Source organism: Trachypithecus francoisi, unplaced genomic scaffold (assembly GCF_009764315.1).
Source record: "Trachypithecus francoisi isolate TF-2019V2 unplaced genomic scaffold, Tfra_2.0 Lachesis_group5, whole genome shotgun sequence".
Classification (NCBI taxonomy): Eukaryota; Metazoa; Chordata; class Mammalia; order Primates; family Cercopithecidae; genus Trachypithecus; species Trachypithecus francoisi.
The window spans coordinates 92,416,431-92,433,774 of NW_022681470.1; the positions used below are offsets into that span (position 1 = coordinate 92,416,431).

At 45.6% G+C, this 17,344-nt stretch overlaps 1 protein-coding gene across 13 annotated transcripts in view; it reads left to right on the forward strand.

The window, feature by feature from the left end:
* Positions 1-972: 972 nt before the first annotated feature.
* Positions 973-17,344, forward strand: part of ARHGEF11 (Rho guanine nucleotide exchange factor 11) — a 112,326-nt gene continuing 95,954 nt past the window's right edge. For all 13 annotated transcript variants that reach the window (XM_033199912.1, XM_033199920.1, XM_033199914.1 and 10 more), the window contains exon 1: positions 973-2,456. In XM_033199912.1, coding sequence (XP_033055803.1) covers positions 2,425-2,456 — 32 coding nt within the window. In that variant the 5' untranslated portion in view covers positions 973-2,424. The remainder of the gene's footprint in view (positions 2,457-17,344) is intronic.

The following is a 17,344-nucleotide window of genomic DNA, read 5'->3' on the forward strand; positions in this document are numbered from 1 at the left end:
CATGTTACTTGTAAAGATTTAGAAACTGTGATTCTACGAGAGGGGGTTATGAAAATAGAATTGCTCTGGAAAGGCTCTTCCATAGTTCAAAGACACTTTACACAGCCTGGTATTAAGATGCCCAAGCCAAGCCTAGAGGAAACAGCGAAGGGTCTTCCCCTTAAGTCGGTGGTATTGTAAGTGGGAAGGACCACAGAAACGGGAGGAAACAGTTAAAAGAACTGACACCACGAAGGAGGCCGCAACAAATGTTTGAAAAATAAGATCAGAAGAGAGGTGGAGAGAGGGTGAGCCGTAGCTGCGGGGCCGGGGTAATGCCAGTGGACGCAAAGAAGTAAACCCGCACCTGTGGGCAGGGGCACGGGGCGCGGGCACTGTGGCGGGGCGGGCAGGGGGTAGGAAACAAAGGTCGGCTCCCGCGCAGAAGTCAATAAAGGGGGGAAAACAGACGAGGAAAAGCCTGCAAAAGGTGGCGGGGTGGTGACGGCGGTGGTGGTGACGGCGGTGGCGGTGGCGGCGGGAACGGTGCGCGGTGCCTGGCGGGGTCGGGCCGGGGTCGCCTGCGGGCCAAGCCGGGGATCCGGCAGAGACTGGGACCCGCTAGGCCGCGCCGAGGGGCAGGGCTGGCGACTGAGGGGCCGCGGAGGGGACCGGCCGAGGAGCGACGGCGAGGGGTTGTTGGGGGCAGGGCGCACAGCGAGGCCGGGACAGGGGCGGGCGGGTCGGCAGGAGTCGCGGTAGCGGGAACCGAGGCAGGGAAGGGCGGTCAGCTTCCCGCCCCCGCCCCCGGCCGCCGCGGCGTGAGGGGAAAGGCCGGCGGGTGGCGGGCAGCGCCGCGAGGAGGAGGAGCCTGCGGCCCCGCCCCGCGGGAGCGAGGGAAGGAGAAAGGCTCACAGGGAAGAAGGAGGGAGGGAAGGGGGCGGCCGGCCGGGCCTGCGCCCCAGCGAACGGCGAGCCGAGGGGGAAGGGGCCCGGAAGGAGGCGAGCGCGGCCGCGACGCCGGCAGTCGGACGCCCGCTCGTGCCGGCCTGCCGCAGCCGCCGCTGCCTTCCCCGTGCGCCGAGCCTGGCGTCCCGAGCGGCCGCGAAGGCCGGAACACGGCGGTCGGGCGCCGGGCGAGCGGCGCCGGTAGCCGGAGGCCCGGCCAGGCGTCCTGCGCGAGGCACTGCGGGCTCCTGCCTGCGAGATTAGGCGAGGGGCGGAAAGGGAGGCAAGGAGAGGCCGAGAGGAAACAGGCGATCGGATTTTCCAGGAGGCTGGTGTGGAAGAAAAACCCACCTCGAACTCAAATCCACAATCATAATCCGAACGAATAATAAGGGAGCCGTCTTTCTGGCCGGGCGATAGAGAGGGAGAGAAAAGGGGGAACGGGAGGAAGCGAAATCTCCGTTTCATGGAGGCTGAGGCAAGAGAAAATTTCGGAGCCTGGATGTGGAGGAGCCCAACAGCAGAACTAACTCAGGAAATTGTCTTTCAGAAAAAGGCCGAACGTAGGCTGGGTCTGAGAATCAGTCTGGGGTAGGTGGAGGAACCTGCAAGTTTAAAGGAAAAAGAAAAGGAGAGAATATTTTCAGAGATTATCTCTGGTTTGTTAATCATTACTACCATCTTAAAGGTAAAAAGCATTGCATTTCAGGTGTTCTTTGATTTTTTTTTTTTTTTGATGCAATTGGCTCATTTAAGAATTTCAAAACATTTAATGTAAAAGCTTTTTTTTTCTTTTTTCTTTTTTTAAGGAAGTCCATAAATTTTGGTTCCCAGGGTTGCACTGGACTTGGAAGGAGTGCTGTTGTGTACATACTATTGTATGGTTTTATTTATTTTTTTACTGTGCAAATCAGCTGGAAGATTTTTCCCAAGTGCCATTTCGGATTTATTAATCCTTTTTTTTCCTTTCCTCAAAGATATTTGCTGTTGTCATATTAAGCATTGGAGACTGGAAAATTATTTTCCCCCTTTGAGCTAGAGGGTCTCTTGCCAACAGAAGGACAGCTGAGAAAACTGGATTTAAAGGATGGTTTTATCTGTACTTTGCAGTTAACAGTGATATTTTGAAGGCACATTTTTCTGTGATTCATTTTTTTTAGCCCATAGTGCTAACCTTGAGGAGATTTGTGGCTGGGTTTTTGGTTTCTGAGAAGGTCATAGTTTTTCCTCTTTTCCTTTTTTCTTTTTTCTTTTCTTTTCTTTTTTTTTTTTTTTTAAAGCTGGGGAGGGGAAGAGGGGCTGAGAAAGGAAATCATGCTCACTGGTAGAAGTAGAGTGGAGCATCAGTTACCAGGGTCCTGAGAGCTGGAGGAGAAAGGATTCAGTCTTCAAGTTGGAAGGCCCTCCTCTCACCTTGCTCAAAAATTGCAAGCGATTCAATCCTGATCAACACACCGAAGCCACAGGATTCTGGAACCGTGGAGACACTGAGAAACCATGAGTGTAAGGTTACCCCAGAGTATAGACAGGTAGGTTTGCTAATAATTTGATTTTTCAGCATTGTCTGAAAGACTGGGAGGGGTGGTGTTGCATTTTAATAAATGGTTGAAAATAAGGGTCTAGGTGGGCTGTGGGAATTGGGACTAGGAGCTTTAGTCTCTGGGGACCATCAACCTGTGTGGTTATGTGCTTTCTGTGTGTCTATGTTAAAAACACAGCTCTTGATTCAGCGTCTTTTGAATATAAGCAATAAACAGTGAAGCCAGGAGAGATGAAGGAGGAGGATGTGTTTCCAGTGGCTTTTGACTTTTGCCAGGGTAGAGGCTGAATTTGAGTCCCCCCAACTTGCTAGCTCAAGTGGGCACAAGCCAGTCTTGTGAGCTCCTAGGGGTGCACTAGGGGGACTGGCTTTAGGTGTTGGAGCTGCTGGGAGAAGGGCCCTGGCAGGGGCGTGGGCCTCCGCCAGGCTGGTTGGTATGGAATGGTGGGGCTTGGGGACAGGGTGGATCCCATTTCTAGAAATGAAGAGGATGTTCTTGGCCTGAATGATGGGACAGAAACATCCTTTGCACCCATGCAGGTCTGGATTTTTACCAGTAGCTGACATGGCCCCAAAATGCATAGGTCACATTAAAATTTCCTCTCCTCCAAGCTTAGAGTTTAAATTGAGACCTGCGAACCGGCCGATGCTCTAGGTTTAATCTTCCAATCTGTTCTTAATAAGCTTGACTCTGCAAAATGGGCCTTCCCTCTGCCTGCAGCCAGAAGAAATTGTTTTGGGCTCGTAGGCCTGCTGGGCAGCAGCACTGGCCCTCAGAGTCTGAACACATGACACCCCTTCCCCCAAGAGTCTGCCCAGCCACCTCTATCACTGGTAATATTACAGTGTGGTTGCAATTCTTGCCTGCAAATGATTGGTACAACTTTGTAAGGTGCCTGCCTTTTTCTTCCCTCCCCTACCCCTCCTCAGCCCTTCTCCCCATGAGGACCTTGCTGGGGGGGGTGTGTTTTGTGGGCACTGCACACATCCTAACTGGATAGATGGGTGGTTGAAGGACTGAACAAGCAAATGAAAGGACAGAGCCTGGAAAAAATATTATTGGAGAGATAGGGAAGAATATTTGCAAGGGAGCAATTGCTCCCTCCATGCCCAGTCCACCTTTGGTTATCCATGCTAATAATAATTTCCTTTTGGCTGTGGAATGTGGCCTAAAATGCATATAATCTCTCTCTCCCAAGCACTAATCTCTGTATTGCCTCAGAGTCCCATTTAGATTAGTTCAGCAATCCCTAGATGGGAACTGACTTGGCAGTGGAGAAGAGGAGGCAGACAGCCACAAAGGATATATGGCCAGTTCAGACCTCCCTCCCCCTTTCTGTTGGCCCCGCTGCAGTTTGACCCTTGGAAAGGGAGAACTGAGGCGTGTCAAGGTGAGGAATTGGAATGGTTTACATGGCTGCCCTTCTTCCCTTTTCATAATCTTGGAGTTTGAGAATTAGTGCACTTGCCTTTTTAAGATTTGGATGGTGAACTCTTTCTGGTAAATGCAGGGATTTGAGAAGATGGGAACCCAAGTTTTGGGGAGGTGCAAGAAGGAGGAGGTGGTGAGGGTTCCTGGATTAATGTGAGACACTCCTGGGGGTTTGGATAGCCTCATAGATAAAAATCTCAGGATTTGCCCAGCACATTACAGTTTGTTTCCTAAGTGCTTTTGTAGAACATATCTCATTTGAATCTCACAGTGGTTCTATGTGGTAGACAAAAGCGTCAGAGGTTATTCACATTTCACAGAAGGGGAAACTGAGGCTCAGAGGCTACCTGGCTTGCCCAGTGCCATCTTGCCTGGCTAGTGGCAGAATCTGGACTCAAAGACTCAAACACAGGTCTTCTGAGTCTGAATTTGTGGCTCTTTCATTGCCCCATCATGTCTAACTAGGCTTCTATACTGGTCCTGTAGAATGTGTGGGGCACCGTTTTCTTCTTTCTCTTTGGCAGTAGGGTAAAGTGCCCGTCAGCAGTCAAGGTCTTCCCTTCTACTTTTCTGTCTTGGGGCTCCTACCTTGGGGGTTCAGTCTTGGGGCTTATACCTGTAAGTCCTATAGTTAAAGTACTATTTTCTCCTATGAGACAGTGCAGCTTTGCAGGGTAAGGGTATTCCTCACCTCCACCCTGCCTGATTCTTTTCCCCATTAAGAGTGGTAGGACTCAGATCCCCTTCAGACATCCCCAGCTAGCTGCATTGAATCTTACCCCCTTAGCTGTAGGTTTATTCGATTGGAACTTTGGACATCAGCCTCAAGACTCTATGGATTTTAAATAATTTACAGTCTTAAATCGCACTGAAAGGAATAAAATGCTGCAGATTATGGAGTCTAGTATTCTTTCAGTTTATCAGTTTGCTGTGTAGAGAGCCTAGCGTAAGGTGCTATAAGAGAGTTTTAGAAAATTAAGGTGGACAGTTTTTGCTCACAGAGAGAGCATGCAGCTGGGGGACTGGGAAACATGTAAGACTCCTGAAGACCACAGAAAGCAACACCGGACTGTAAGCTCCTCACAAGCAGGGACAGTTTGGTTTGCCTGTATGATATCCTGTGTGCCTAGCTTAGTGTCTTGCGTGAGGTGAGTACTCAAGAAGTTTGACAAATGAATGTTAGTTAGAGTGAATGAAAAGATCAGCAAGTGTAAATTCTTTCATTTCAGGTTGTTTCAGTATTCACCTGTTAATTTCAGATGTAGTCAAATGTGGTCAATTAGAGAAGGTTTCCTAGGTGATGGGTATTTTCTAGAAAATGAATGACATAATAAAGGACCATGTATTTGGAAAGAGATTGTTGCTGAGAGTAAGAAAACTTTGGAATATTTACTTGGCATTCTTTTATCTCCTGTAGCACCCTGTTCAAGAGTGACTCCTGGATCCATAGAAGGCATAAAGTATTTGCAACTAATCTTTATCTTTCAGTGTTAATCAGTTATTACTGAAAGATGGGCTAAAGTGTAGCTGTTCGTGTCCCTTTCAGTTTTTGTCCATGAGCAATTTACTGCCCATTAATATATAGTCCTTTCAAGAGTTTCTAAAAATGTGTTTGCTATTTCTAACAGAGATAATGATACTGAATTATTTTTACAGGAGTGATCATGAATTTTGCTAAGCCATCTATATCCGTTAGCCTGGTTTCCCCATAGCACATGTTTTTGAGATGGACAGGTGGGTTAGGGGTTTGCACCCATGAAACATCTTTCCTCTGCCCAAAGTTCATGTGAGGGTCAAACCAAAGTACTTTAAGCCAAGAGTTTGTGGTTTGAGTCCTGGCTTTCCCCTTAACTATGTGACCTTGGGGAAGTCACATGCCTCCTCTGGCTTCCTCATGTAAAGCAGTAGTAGTTCATTTCTATAAAGTACAATCCAGTTCTCAAACATTTTTATATGGTGTGTCATTTGAGGATTATAATGTTTATTTCATCTCTCTCACAGGCCTATTGAAAGGAGCAAATCAAACAAGATAATGTATTTCAAATTGTTTTCTAAACTGTAAACTCTATATAAATTATAGATGGTAAATTCACAGATTTGATTTAGCTTCGTGCCCAACTTTCTGAGCTAAGTAGCCCAAAACAAATTAAAGGTGACTGAAATCTTTATATCATTTTGAAGAATTTAAGCAGAGTGAACTAGCTTTATTGTTGTAGAAGTGCATGGGGTCAGGAGGAAGGAATATTTTTCCAATAGTTAGGGTACTAGAAGAATGTGAGAAGAAAAGGATTACTGAATCTCCTTCCCAGGAACTCTGATGAATGAGAGAGACTTCATCTACCTTGGCTCACCTTAAATGTCTGTCAGTGATGGGGATAGAAAGGATTTGTTCTGTGATCTCTGGCCATTCCTTGTCTTAAAAGCATATGACTTTCCTAATTCAAAATAAATCCAGACCCAGCAACTGTGCCCTGTCAGGGGTCTCTTCGCACCTTGGCTTCTGGTCTTTATTGACCCCTGGGACCAAGAAGTCCCCAGACATTTAGCTGAGTTCCTACCTAGATTAGAAGGTTGGCCTCCCAGAATGGTGACAGGGATCCAGAGCTACGCATGGTAAGTCCCCTGAAATGCTGAGTCTTTTCCAAAATGTACCCTTGTTCCCATCTGGGAGTGTGAGATGAGAGGCACAATGGATTTGCAGCTGAAACATTTGGCGATTAATCACCATTATGAGAAGGAGCAGGCTAAGCTTAACTTCGGATACTCAAAAACATTTCTGAAAGAGCACCCTTTTATTAATGTATTTGTTTAGCTTTTTTAGTAGGCAAGAAATAAGAAAAATTAAATGACAATACGAGTTCATCAAAAATAAAAGTATTTTGCGAATGGCACATAGCTAATCCCCAAGTTAGTATAAAGGTAAAGGAGTTCTGGAAGCTCACAGCCTCTGTGGAATGGAGTTTAGTTTCTTGCTGCTTTGAAGTTCTGATACTCTGATGTTTGTGAAGATGCTTTGTTAACTGTTGAGTTCTGTAAACATAAGAGGAGCTATTTTAATCTATATTGACTGAATCTATTTCACCTCTTCAGAGTGGCATTGCCTTTAAAAATTAATTTTATTGGTTTATTATTTTTTAAAGTTAATTCAAAGATATATCATGTGGCTTGGAAACTCTTTTTGCTGTGGATTGTGTTCTTCCTTCTTTTGTCAATCACTATATTGATAAAAGACCCAAGCATACACCTGCTAGTGGCATGCAAGATCACTCCTTTGGCCCATGGGGTAAACAGGACTGAAGAAGTTGCTGATCCTGGTCTCAAAAAGAAAAAAGTGTAACTTCATAAAAAGTCATGTTAGATCTTTTCTGAAAGGAGATTTGGAGTTCTGAGGAAAGAATACAGCATCTGAGTTAGTAGATGTGGATGTTGGAGCCAGCTTTGTTAGCAACTGGGCAAATGACCTTGCAAAGGTGCTTACCTGCCCTGGACCTCAGTTTTCTTATCTGGAAAAATGAGGGAATTAGGCTAGCCAGCCTCTAAGATTTGATTCCTTTTAGCTATTACATTCTTTGAGCCTCTGAAACCAGAATGCTTTGTGTCCTTTCAGTGGGCCAAATGGTTTTTCAGAAATCAGTATCTGACTTTCCTGAAAATCAGTGAAAATGAAAGTTTGAAAAGAACAGAGAACAAAGGTGCCTGATCAAATGGGAGAGAAGACGGAAGTACAGGGACATGGAAACATGGGGAGGAACTGAGAAATCCATGGCCCCTAATAGAATTGGAATAGGATTTGGAAGGTGGTTTTGTTTTTTGTTTTTTGAGACAGGGTCTCACTCTGTTGCCCAGGCTGGAGTGCAGTGGCATGATCACAGCTCACTGCAGCCTTGACCTCCCCAGGCTCAGGTGGTCCTCCAACTTCAGCCTCCTGAGTAGCTGGCACTACAGGCATGTGCCACCACACCTGGCTAATTTTTGTAGATATGACGTTCACCATGTTGCCCAGACTGGTCTCAAACTCCTGAACTCAAGCGATCTGCCCATCTCGGCCTCCCAAAGTGCCAGGATATGGGTGCAAGCCACCATGCCAGGCCTGGAAGGTATTCTTAAGGTCTGGAAGAATACCCCAATTTATTGTATTAAAACAGTTGGACAGATTTCAGGGAAAAATCACAAAAATCTGGCAGGACTTCAAGGGATCCTCTTGCCCTTTCCTCTTGACTCCAAATAGCGTGTCTCTTAAGCTAGTAAAGACAGGTTAAGGGCCTCTCTCATTTTCAATGATCTCTGGAGGATGGTTCCATGAGTTCAACAATTAGAAATCCCTTTGGATGCGAAACTTCCTCTGCCACGATTTAAAACCATTTTTTTGTCTTTCTACTGTGATTTCAGCATAGGCCTTAAAGTCACTAGTATTCCTCTATTACCTTTGTTGACTTCCTTGAGATTTTCCTCCTCGTTTTAAAGAATAGCAAACTAAAACATGAATGTGTGAGAAAGGGGCTTTGTAATTTCAGAGTCTTGCTTTCCAGCCCTTTCTCCTTTCTCTCCAGTATTTGGGAGCAGCCACTACAAAATGGTGTGATGGGATCTGTAGTCATCAGTCACAGCCTGGCCTCAAATCATGTAGGGAACCAATCTAGCAGCCCTCCTGGTGATGACCTGTGATCTGTGGCGCTTGACGGTTGGTTGGACTTGAAATATTTATCACATGGCTCAGTGCAGTGCTCAGTGCACTTCTCAGTGTTCTGAGAGATAGTACACAAGAACATAGAGCTTATGTTCTTTTTTTTTTTTTTGAGATGGAGTATTTCTCTGTCACCCAGGCTGGAGTGCAGTGGTGTGATCTCGGCTCACTGCAACCTCCACCTCCTGGGTTCAAGCGATTCTCTGCCTCAGCCTCCCAAGTAGTTGGGATTACAGACACCTGCCACCACACCCAGCTACTTTTTGTATTTTTAGTAGAGATGGGGTTTCACCATGTTGGCCAGGATGGTCTCAGACTCCTGACCTCAAGTAAACCACCCACTTCAACCTCCCAAAGTGCTGGGATTGTAGGCATGAGCCACCGTGCCCGGCCTCAAGCCTACAGTCTTGTTGGGAAATGTTATTAACAAAACAACACAAAATAAAAAGATGGTACATAATTGCTGAATTGTTATGTTCACCAAAATGTACATTTAGAGAAGAGCGGAAGGTTGGTGCTAATGAGAATGGTCAAAGACAGAGTAGTTAGGAATTATTCAGGTCGAAGAAAGAGAAGAGGCCATTTCAGACTAGAGGAGCAACATGAGCAAGGTTCTGTCTGGGGTGGCACCAACATGGTGTGGTCTCCAAGTGTTAAGATTATTGTAGAGCAGAGAGAAATTAGATTGATGAGGTGGGTAGGGTAGGGAGAATGAAGGGATTCAGACTTTATGTATATGGTAGTAGAAAGGGAGCCGGGGAAGGTTTATGTATTATACAGTGATAAAAATAGTGTTTCAAGAGAGAATTCCGATATTAATATATAGAGCAGAAGAGTGCTTGGGATTAGGGAGCCTAGGAGTTTTACTAGCAATCTTAGGAAAAGATAATGAGCTTCTGAATCAGAATGGTTATGGTGGGGACAAAGAGGAGTAGCAGGATTCCCAAGACGTTTTGGTAGCAGAATTAACCAGTATTTTAAGGCCAAATCAAACTTATTTATTTATTTATGAGACACAGTTTCACTCTTGTTGCCCAGGCTGGAGTGCAAGGGCACAAACTTGACTCACTGCAACCCCTGCCTCCCAGGTTCAAGCAATTTTCATGCCTCAGTCTCCCGAGTAGCTGGGATTACAGGTGCCTGACCCCATGCCCAGCTAATTTTTTATATTTTTTATTAGAGAAGGGGTTTCGCCATGTTGGCCTGGCTAGTCTCAAACTCCTGACCTCAGGTGATCCGCCTGCCTCCACCTCCCACAGTGCTAGGATTACAGGTGTGAGCCACCGTGCCCTGCCCTGAATCAAATTTTATTCCCAAATTTATGAGACTGGTGGACTGGAGGAAGGGTAGTGCTAGTCATAGAATAGGATCTTCAGTAAAAGTCATTTTGTCTGCCATTGGTACCTAGCAATTTACTGAATACAGTGGATACTTAACTTTCCTAAGACCCTTAGGTTAGGCCATTTCTACCAGATAGTTTTAGAGTTCTTCAATACAGCTCTTTAAGAGAAGCAGGAGGCCTGGTGTGGTGGCTCACGCCTGTAATCCCAGCACTTTGGGAGGCCGAGATGGGTGGATTACGTGAGGTGAGGCATTTGAGACCAGCCTGGCCAACATGGTGAAACCCTGTCTCTACTAAAGATACAAAAATTAGCCAGATGTGTTGGTGCACGCCTGTAGTCCCAGCTACTCAGGAGGCTGAAGCAGGAGAATCACTTGAACCCGGGAGACAGAGGTTGCAGGGAGCTGAGATCGCACCGCTGCACTCCAGCCTGGGCGACAGAGTAAGACTCCACCTCAAACAAACAAACAAACAAAAAACAACAAAAAAAGAAGTGGGTAGTCAGTTCTGGGAGATCCCTTAGAAAGTTGAGTCATGGTTTGAGGAGATTAGCATATATTTGATAGATCATGATTAATCAGCTGTATATTTATTCATTCCCACATAGCCGACCAAACTCTAGGGCTGGAGGGCCATCTATGTGGAAACCATTCTAGTTGCCTAATGTAGAGAATATAGGACTTTAAGTGAGCCCCAGCTGAGTGACTAACTAGCTATGTGATCAGGATAATTTGTACCAGCCTGACCAATATGGAGAAACCCCATCTCTACTAAAAATACAAAATTAGCCAGGCATGGTGGTGCATGCCTGTAATCCCAGCTACTAAGGAGGCTGAGGCAGGAGAATCGCTTGAACCCGGGAGGCAGAGGTTGCAGTGAGCTGAGATCCTGCCATTGCTCTCCAGCCTGGGCAACAAGAGCGAAACTCCATCTCAAAAAAGAAAAAAAAAAGCATTTTGTGAATTCCATGGTGCCAAACATATGGTGAGTGTTATTAGGGCATTTGGTTTGGCAGGGACCCCAGATTGTCCTAAACTCTCCTCAGCTGCCACTAGAATATCCATGCTTGAATTACCCTCAGTCCTGTGCTGACTCTCAACTAAGGACAGACAGGCATGACTATGGGACCATAGTGAACAAACACAGGACATTAGTTAAAAATCAGGGGCCTAAGCGCTCATCCCAAGGCAGATCCTTTGCTAGAAACCCACAATGTCTTTCCTTTCTAGCTCAAGCTCCCCAGCTTGGGATTCATGACTTCTTTCTTCATTTTAGCCCACATCTCAATAATTGTAGGTCCCATTACTGTACCCTGTCACCCTGCTTCAGGTAGACCAGCACGATTCCCGGGCCCACATCCCTCTTTGCACACCTTTATATCAGTGTTCTCTGTCTTCTCCCAACTCCATTACTCTTATTTCCTTCAAGGAAGCCTTTGCTGGTTAATATCACCAAACCCTACACCTTTATATTATTCAGCATTCCTTTGCACATACATATAGCAACTCGGCTCTATCTTATTTGCTTATATAAGATGCTTTGTGTAAAAGTTCTGGCAGAATATCTAGCATGTGGTAGACTGTTGTGTTGGTTCTTTTCCATTCTCTCATATGGTTCTTGTGTTTTATCCTGTTCCTAAGGGTTCAAGAGCAGCGTGTCCTCATTGTTCTGGGTTGTCTTCTTCGGCCCAGCTTAGTTCTCTTTAGACAAGGTATACTCCCTATGTGCTCTTTCCTGACTTGAACATAGCTCATTCTTGATATTGCTGATTCCTTCCATGCCTAGCCAAGGGATTTTAAGAAAGCAAGCTCTAAACACTCCTGCCAGGAACTAAGAGCAAAATTCCTCTTGTTCTCATTGGGTGCTAGGTCTTTGGTACTTGGTATTTCTTGCGGGGACAGAGCAGCCTTGTTGGGGTTGCCTGCCTTCAGCCTCTCAGAGTTCTGGGGATTTCCCCATTGGCGGCTTGATTTCCGGTCTGCCTTTCCCTGCAGGGGTCTGATGGGCACAAGGCCTACCCTGCCATTGTCCCGCCTGCCCCAGGCTGGCCCCATTCATTTCCCAGAGCAGGGCCTTCAGAAGCTTCCCCCAAGAGACTGCTGCTGCAGAGAAAGGCCACTGTTGTTCTGGGGGGAGGTGGCTGGAGAGAGTGTAGTAAATAGCTATGTGAATGGGACCTTGTGTGCAGCTAGAACCACAAACCCTCTTCCCTTCAGAGCCCCAGGGAGAAGGGAAAAATACCACTAGGATTTCAGTGTCTTCACAGGAACAGGGTTTCAGGTTTGGAAACATTCATGCCATCCCTCAAGTAAGAAGCTTGGTCTGTTTAACAAATCTTCACTGATCGCAGTGCTAGACATCAAGGATTCAACCAGAATACGCTGCATACCTTGCCCTTAAGGAGCTTATGGTTTTGTGGAGGGAGACAAGTATGATAGCACCCAAACTTACTCATGTGATAACAGTTGAAGCACTGGGAGAGACACCTAAAGAAGGTTTCCTGGGAGAAAGGACCTTTACATTGAGGCCAAAAAATAAAAGCTAGGCTGGAGAAAGGGAAAGTGTAGGCAGAGGGAACAGCAGGTACAGAAGCCTCAGGCAAGAAAGAGCATGGTGTTGTGAGAATTGCAAGTGGCTGTGATCTGTAGCGAGACCATAGAACCATTGATTAAGTGAAACTGGAGAAAAGGAAAATGAGTAGGAGCCAAGGCCTGAGGACCATGTAATGCTCTGTCTTAGAGGTTTTGGACTTGATCCTGAGGGCAATGGAAGACCATTTGAAATTTTAAATAGAGGGTGACATGATCAGATATGCTTTTACAAAAACAAGATCACCGTGGCTACAGTGCAGACATGGGATTAAAAGAGTAGTGAAAGAGTGGAGAGAGGGAAGGTGGGTTAGGAGACCTTTGTAGTAACGTGGACAAGAGCTGAGTGTGGTCTCTGGTACGGAAGTGACTTCGGAGATGGATAAAAATGAGAAATCAGAGGTTACGAAGTTGATTATATAGGGGTAGGGGGAGGCATGAAGGAGAGTGTTGGGCAAGGATGATACCCTTACTCTTGTCTTAGGCTACTGCACAGTACTATTCAGTTTAAAAAAGGGAACTCTAGAGAAAGAACATAAGATGGTTGAGGGAGAGAGGAGGAGAGGGGTCAGCATCCCTTTGGACATGTTGTGTTTGAAGTGCCTGTGGGAGATCCAAGGAAAGATGCTCAGCAGACAACCGGAGCTCAGGCTGGAGGTCAGGAGGGGATAGAGGATCACATTAGCAGGTCATCACAGCAGCAGAAGCATAAGACTGTCCAGGGGCAGGATATAGAGAGAGGAAAGGGCTATGCACAGAACCCTGAGAGGCATACATTTAAAAGGGAGGTGAAGGAAGATGAGAAGCATACATTTAAAAGGGAGGTGCAGAAGAGACTGGCAGGGAGTGACAGAAGGAACCAGGGCAGTGAGGAACCTCCGAAGTGAAGCGGGGGAGTGATTAACAATGTCAAGTTCTCCTAAGAGGTCATGGATGAAAAGGACAGAGAAATGTCTGGACTTAGTAACTAGGAGGATGTTCATGGCCTCCGTGAATGGTTTCTGGGCAGTAGCAAGGGAAGGAGCCAGTTTCTAGCAGGTCCAAGTGAGAATAGGAGATGAGGAAATGATGATGGACACAGTCTAGTCAATTCTTTCATGAAGTTTCATCAGAAAGGAAGAAAAAAATGTTGCTCCTGGTCCTGTCAGGACTTTAATTTTTTCAAGGTAGGGATGTATTGCCCTAGGTCAAAGGTTCTCAATCTTTAGAATACTTTAGAATCAGCTGGAGAGCTTGTTAAAATACAGGTGTGTGGGCCCCACCCCAGATGTTCTGACTCAGTGTGTTTGAGCTGAGTTTGGGGCCTGAGGATATGCATTGTTACAACTTCCCAGATGCTGGCATTCTGTGCTTCCAGAGCCACTGCCTTATGACATCTGCGCTCTTAATGGACTCTTCTTGTGTTCTCAGAACAGAACTTTTGTTCACTGTCTATTCAAAACTTGTCAGTGGCTCTACTCTGCTGGGAATTGCTTCAGTGGATTGTGAATACCTTGGAGCAGACTTTGTAAGCTTAATGTCAGTTCCCCGTCTGGAAAACCTTGCTTAGCCCATTTCTGTCTACCTCTGACATAGGTGCAAATAAATCCTATCTACTAGAGATCTTTAAGGATGGTGGGCTTACAGGATTTTCTGTAATTTCAAAATTAAAGCCCAGAAGAGTCATACACAAGAGAAATGTCAAAGCTTATAGTAATTGTCAAAATCAAATATATGTAATTTCAATAATTCAGTTTCGGATTGAGAGAATAAATTTCCTAAAATGGTTTCTCCAACTGATCCCAGGTTCTGAATTTTCCAGTGGTAAGGATCCTTGGAATGTCATTGTTGCCTCCTAGAATGTTGTTAGAGCTCTTAACATGTGGTTGCTGCACTGAAAGAGCTTAGGGCTCCACAACATGCTTCCACAGAGTGATCAGTTGTTCTACCCTTGCAGGAGTCCACACCACCACTATGGCTTCTCTGCTCAATGAGTGGGAGTAGGGATCCCATGCAGTTCTGGGGTTCTGTTCTAGGGCCTTTGTCACTCCCCTTGAAATTGGGTTCAGGGACCACACTACTGTGGTTTTTGAGAGCCCCCGACCCTCAAGCCTCTTCCTGCTTTCCTGCTTTTCTTTTTGCCCTGTGCATTAGTGGGCCATTTCTCATCATCTCCAGGTTCTCCAGACCAATGGCTCTGAGTCTGAGATGCAGGTGTGGGTCAGAGGATAGTGGTAGGTACATAACATGGCCTGGCAATTCTTGTGCCAAAGGGTTTCCTAAATAACACTTCAGGCCTTAGGATCATTTAATTAAGCAATGGGAAACCCAGAAGAAATCCTAGTTCTCTTAGCTCAGCCTAGTTCAGAGCTAATAGCTACACTTCTACTGGAACTCATGCCTGGAGACACATCCGTTTACTAATCCTGAACTTGAGGCCTGGCAGGTTGAGAAAGAACGGGGCAAGATATGGGGGGAAGAGACCACTCCTTTGTTAAGATCCTACTTCCCATTTGTTGGTCTGGCCTATGGGAATTTTAAAATTCATTCAGCACATTTACTGAATACATATTAAGTGTTAGGCAGCATCCCAGGCACTGGGGATACACTGAAACTTTCACTCTAGTGGAGCAAGACAGACAACAAACAAATGTTTAAAATTATTATTATTGTGATCCAGCGTATACATGAATTTTATAAGACCTGGGTTCATAACTGCTGGGGAGAGGCAGGAGGAAAGATGTGACAGGATTAAAGGAAGGATTAGAGTCAAGAAGAGAAGTAAGTTTTTAAAGTGGGCCGGCGGGGGTGGGGGCATAATTCATGGGAAGAGAAGGATGGAAGCTTGAGGACCAAGATAAGAGTGCAGTGATGATGAGGCTTCTTTGTATTTCTGCAGTACAAGATGTATTTGGCAAAGTGTCTTTTGTCCATTATCTCATTGAGGTGGTCCAGGGCAAAGATTTTCATTCCCATTTTATAGGTAGGGAAGCACGCTCAGGGAGGCTTTAGTAACTTGCTTAAGGTCCAGAAACTAAGAAGTAATGGATTTGGGATTTTTTTTTTTTTTTTTAATTCTGTGCCTACTGAGCCCTAAGCTAGTGCTGATCCTCTTTTCCTGTACCCCTGTCAAGGCTTGGTGCTAAAAATGTGTAATTCTTAAGGGAGCCAGTCGTAAGATTTGCCTGACAGTAGTGAAAAGTAACCTCTAGGAAAGAGATAGGTAAATCAGGAGTCAAGTCCCCCAAGTTTTTCTGTCTCTTCCCAATACAATTTCCTTGTCCATGGCCCCTTTGACTTGAGGTTTGCATTCACTGTCTAAGAAAAGGGTAAGTCCCTCTTCTTTGCCTCCTCATTGGTTAATGGTGGGGAGAGTGGCACGCTGGGGCTGGTAATGTTTCAGTGAGGCTGGGAAAGATGCAATCTCCTCAAAAGTGGCTCAGCACTCTACCACTTAGCGGCGCAGCATCTTTAAGCTACTCAGGGGCCCTATCTTTGTGTACACTATGGTGCCTGGGACTGCTCAGTAAAGTTTTATTGAAAATATATACAGTTTTTTTAATTAACAGCTTTATTGAGAAATACCGTACAATAAAATCCACTGCTTTAGAGTTGAGTGATTTTTAGTATATTCACAGAGTTGTGCAACCATCATCAATGTCTAATTTTAGGACATTTTAATCACCCCCAAATAAACCTTGCCCCATTAGCAGTCACTCCCCATTGCCCCCTTCCCCTAACCTCTGAAAACAACTAATTACTTTTTCCTCTATGGTTATGCCTATTCTGGACATTTCATGTAGATGTAATAATACAGTATGTGGTTTGTTGTGTCTGGCTTCCCTCACTTAGCGTGATATTTTAAAGATTTAACCATTTTTTAGTATGTGTAAGTACTTCATTCTTTTTGTGGTTGAATAATATTCCATTGTATGGATAGACTTATTTTTTGTTTATACATTTATCAGTTCATGGACATTTGGATTGTTTCCACTTTTTGGCTATTGTGGATAATACTGCTATGAACATTTGTGTGCAGGTTTTTGTGTGGACATATATGTTCATTTCTCTTGGGTGTATACCTAGGAGGGGAATTGCTGATCATATGGGAACTCTGGGGAACTGCCAAACTGCCTTCCAAAGTGGTTGCACAGCCGGACACAGTGGCTTACGCCTGTAATCCCAGCACTTTGGGAGGCTGAGGCAGGTGGATCACCTGAGGTCAGGAGTTCAAGACCAGCCTGACCAACGTGGTGAAACCCCATCTCTACTAAAAATACAAAAATTAGCCGGACATGATGGTGGGCACCTGTAGTCCCAGCTACTCAAGAGGCTGAGAGGCAGGAGAATCGCTTGAACTCAGGAGCCGGAGGTTGTAGTGTGCTGAGATCACGCCATTGCACACCAGCCTGGGCAACAGAGTGAGACTCTGTCTCAAGAACAACAACAACAACAACAACAAAAACCACCAAAATGGTTGCACCATTTTACATTCCCACCAGCAATCTGTGAGGGCCCAGTTTTTTCATATCTTTCTTTTTTTTTTTTTTTTTTTTTTTTTTTGAGACAGGGTCTCACTTCAGTTGTCCAGGCTGGAGTGCAGTGGCACAATCTCGGCTTACTGCAGCCTTCACCTCCCCAGCTCAGGTGACTGCCCCACCTTAGCCTCCTGAGTGGCTGGGACTACAGGTGCACGCCACCATGCCTGGCTAGTTTTTTGTATTTTTAATAGAGATGGGGTTTCACCATGTTGCCCAGCTGATCTGGAACTCCTGGACTCAAGCGCTCTGCCCACCTCAGCCTGCCAAAGTGCTGGGATTACAGGCATGAGCCACCGTGCCCAGCCAGTTTC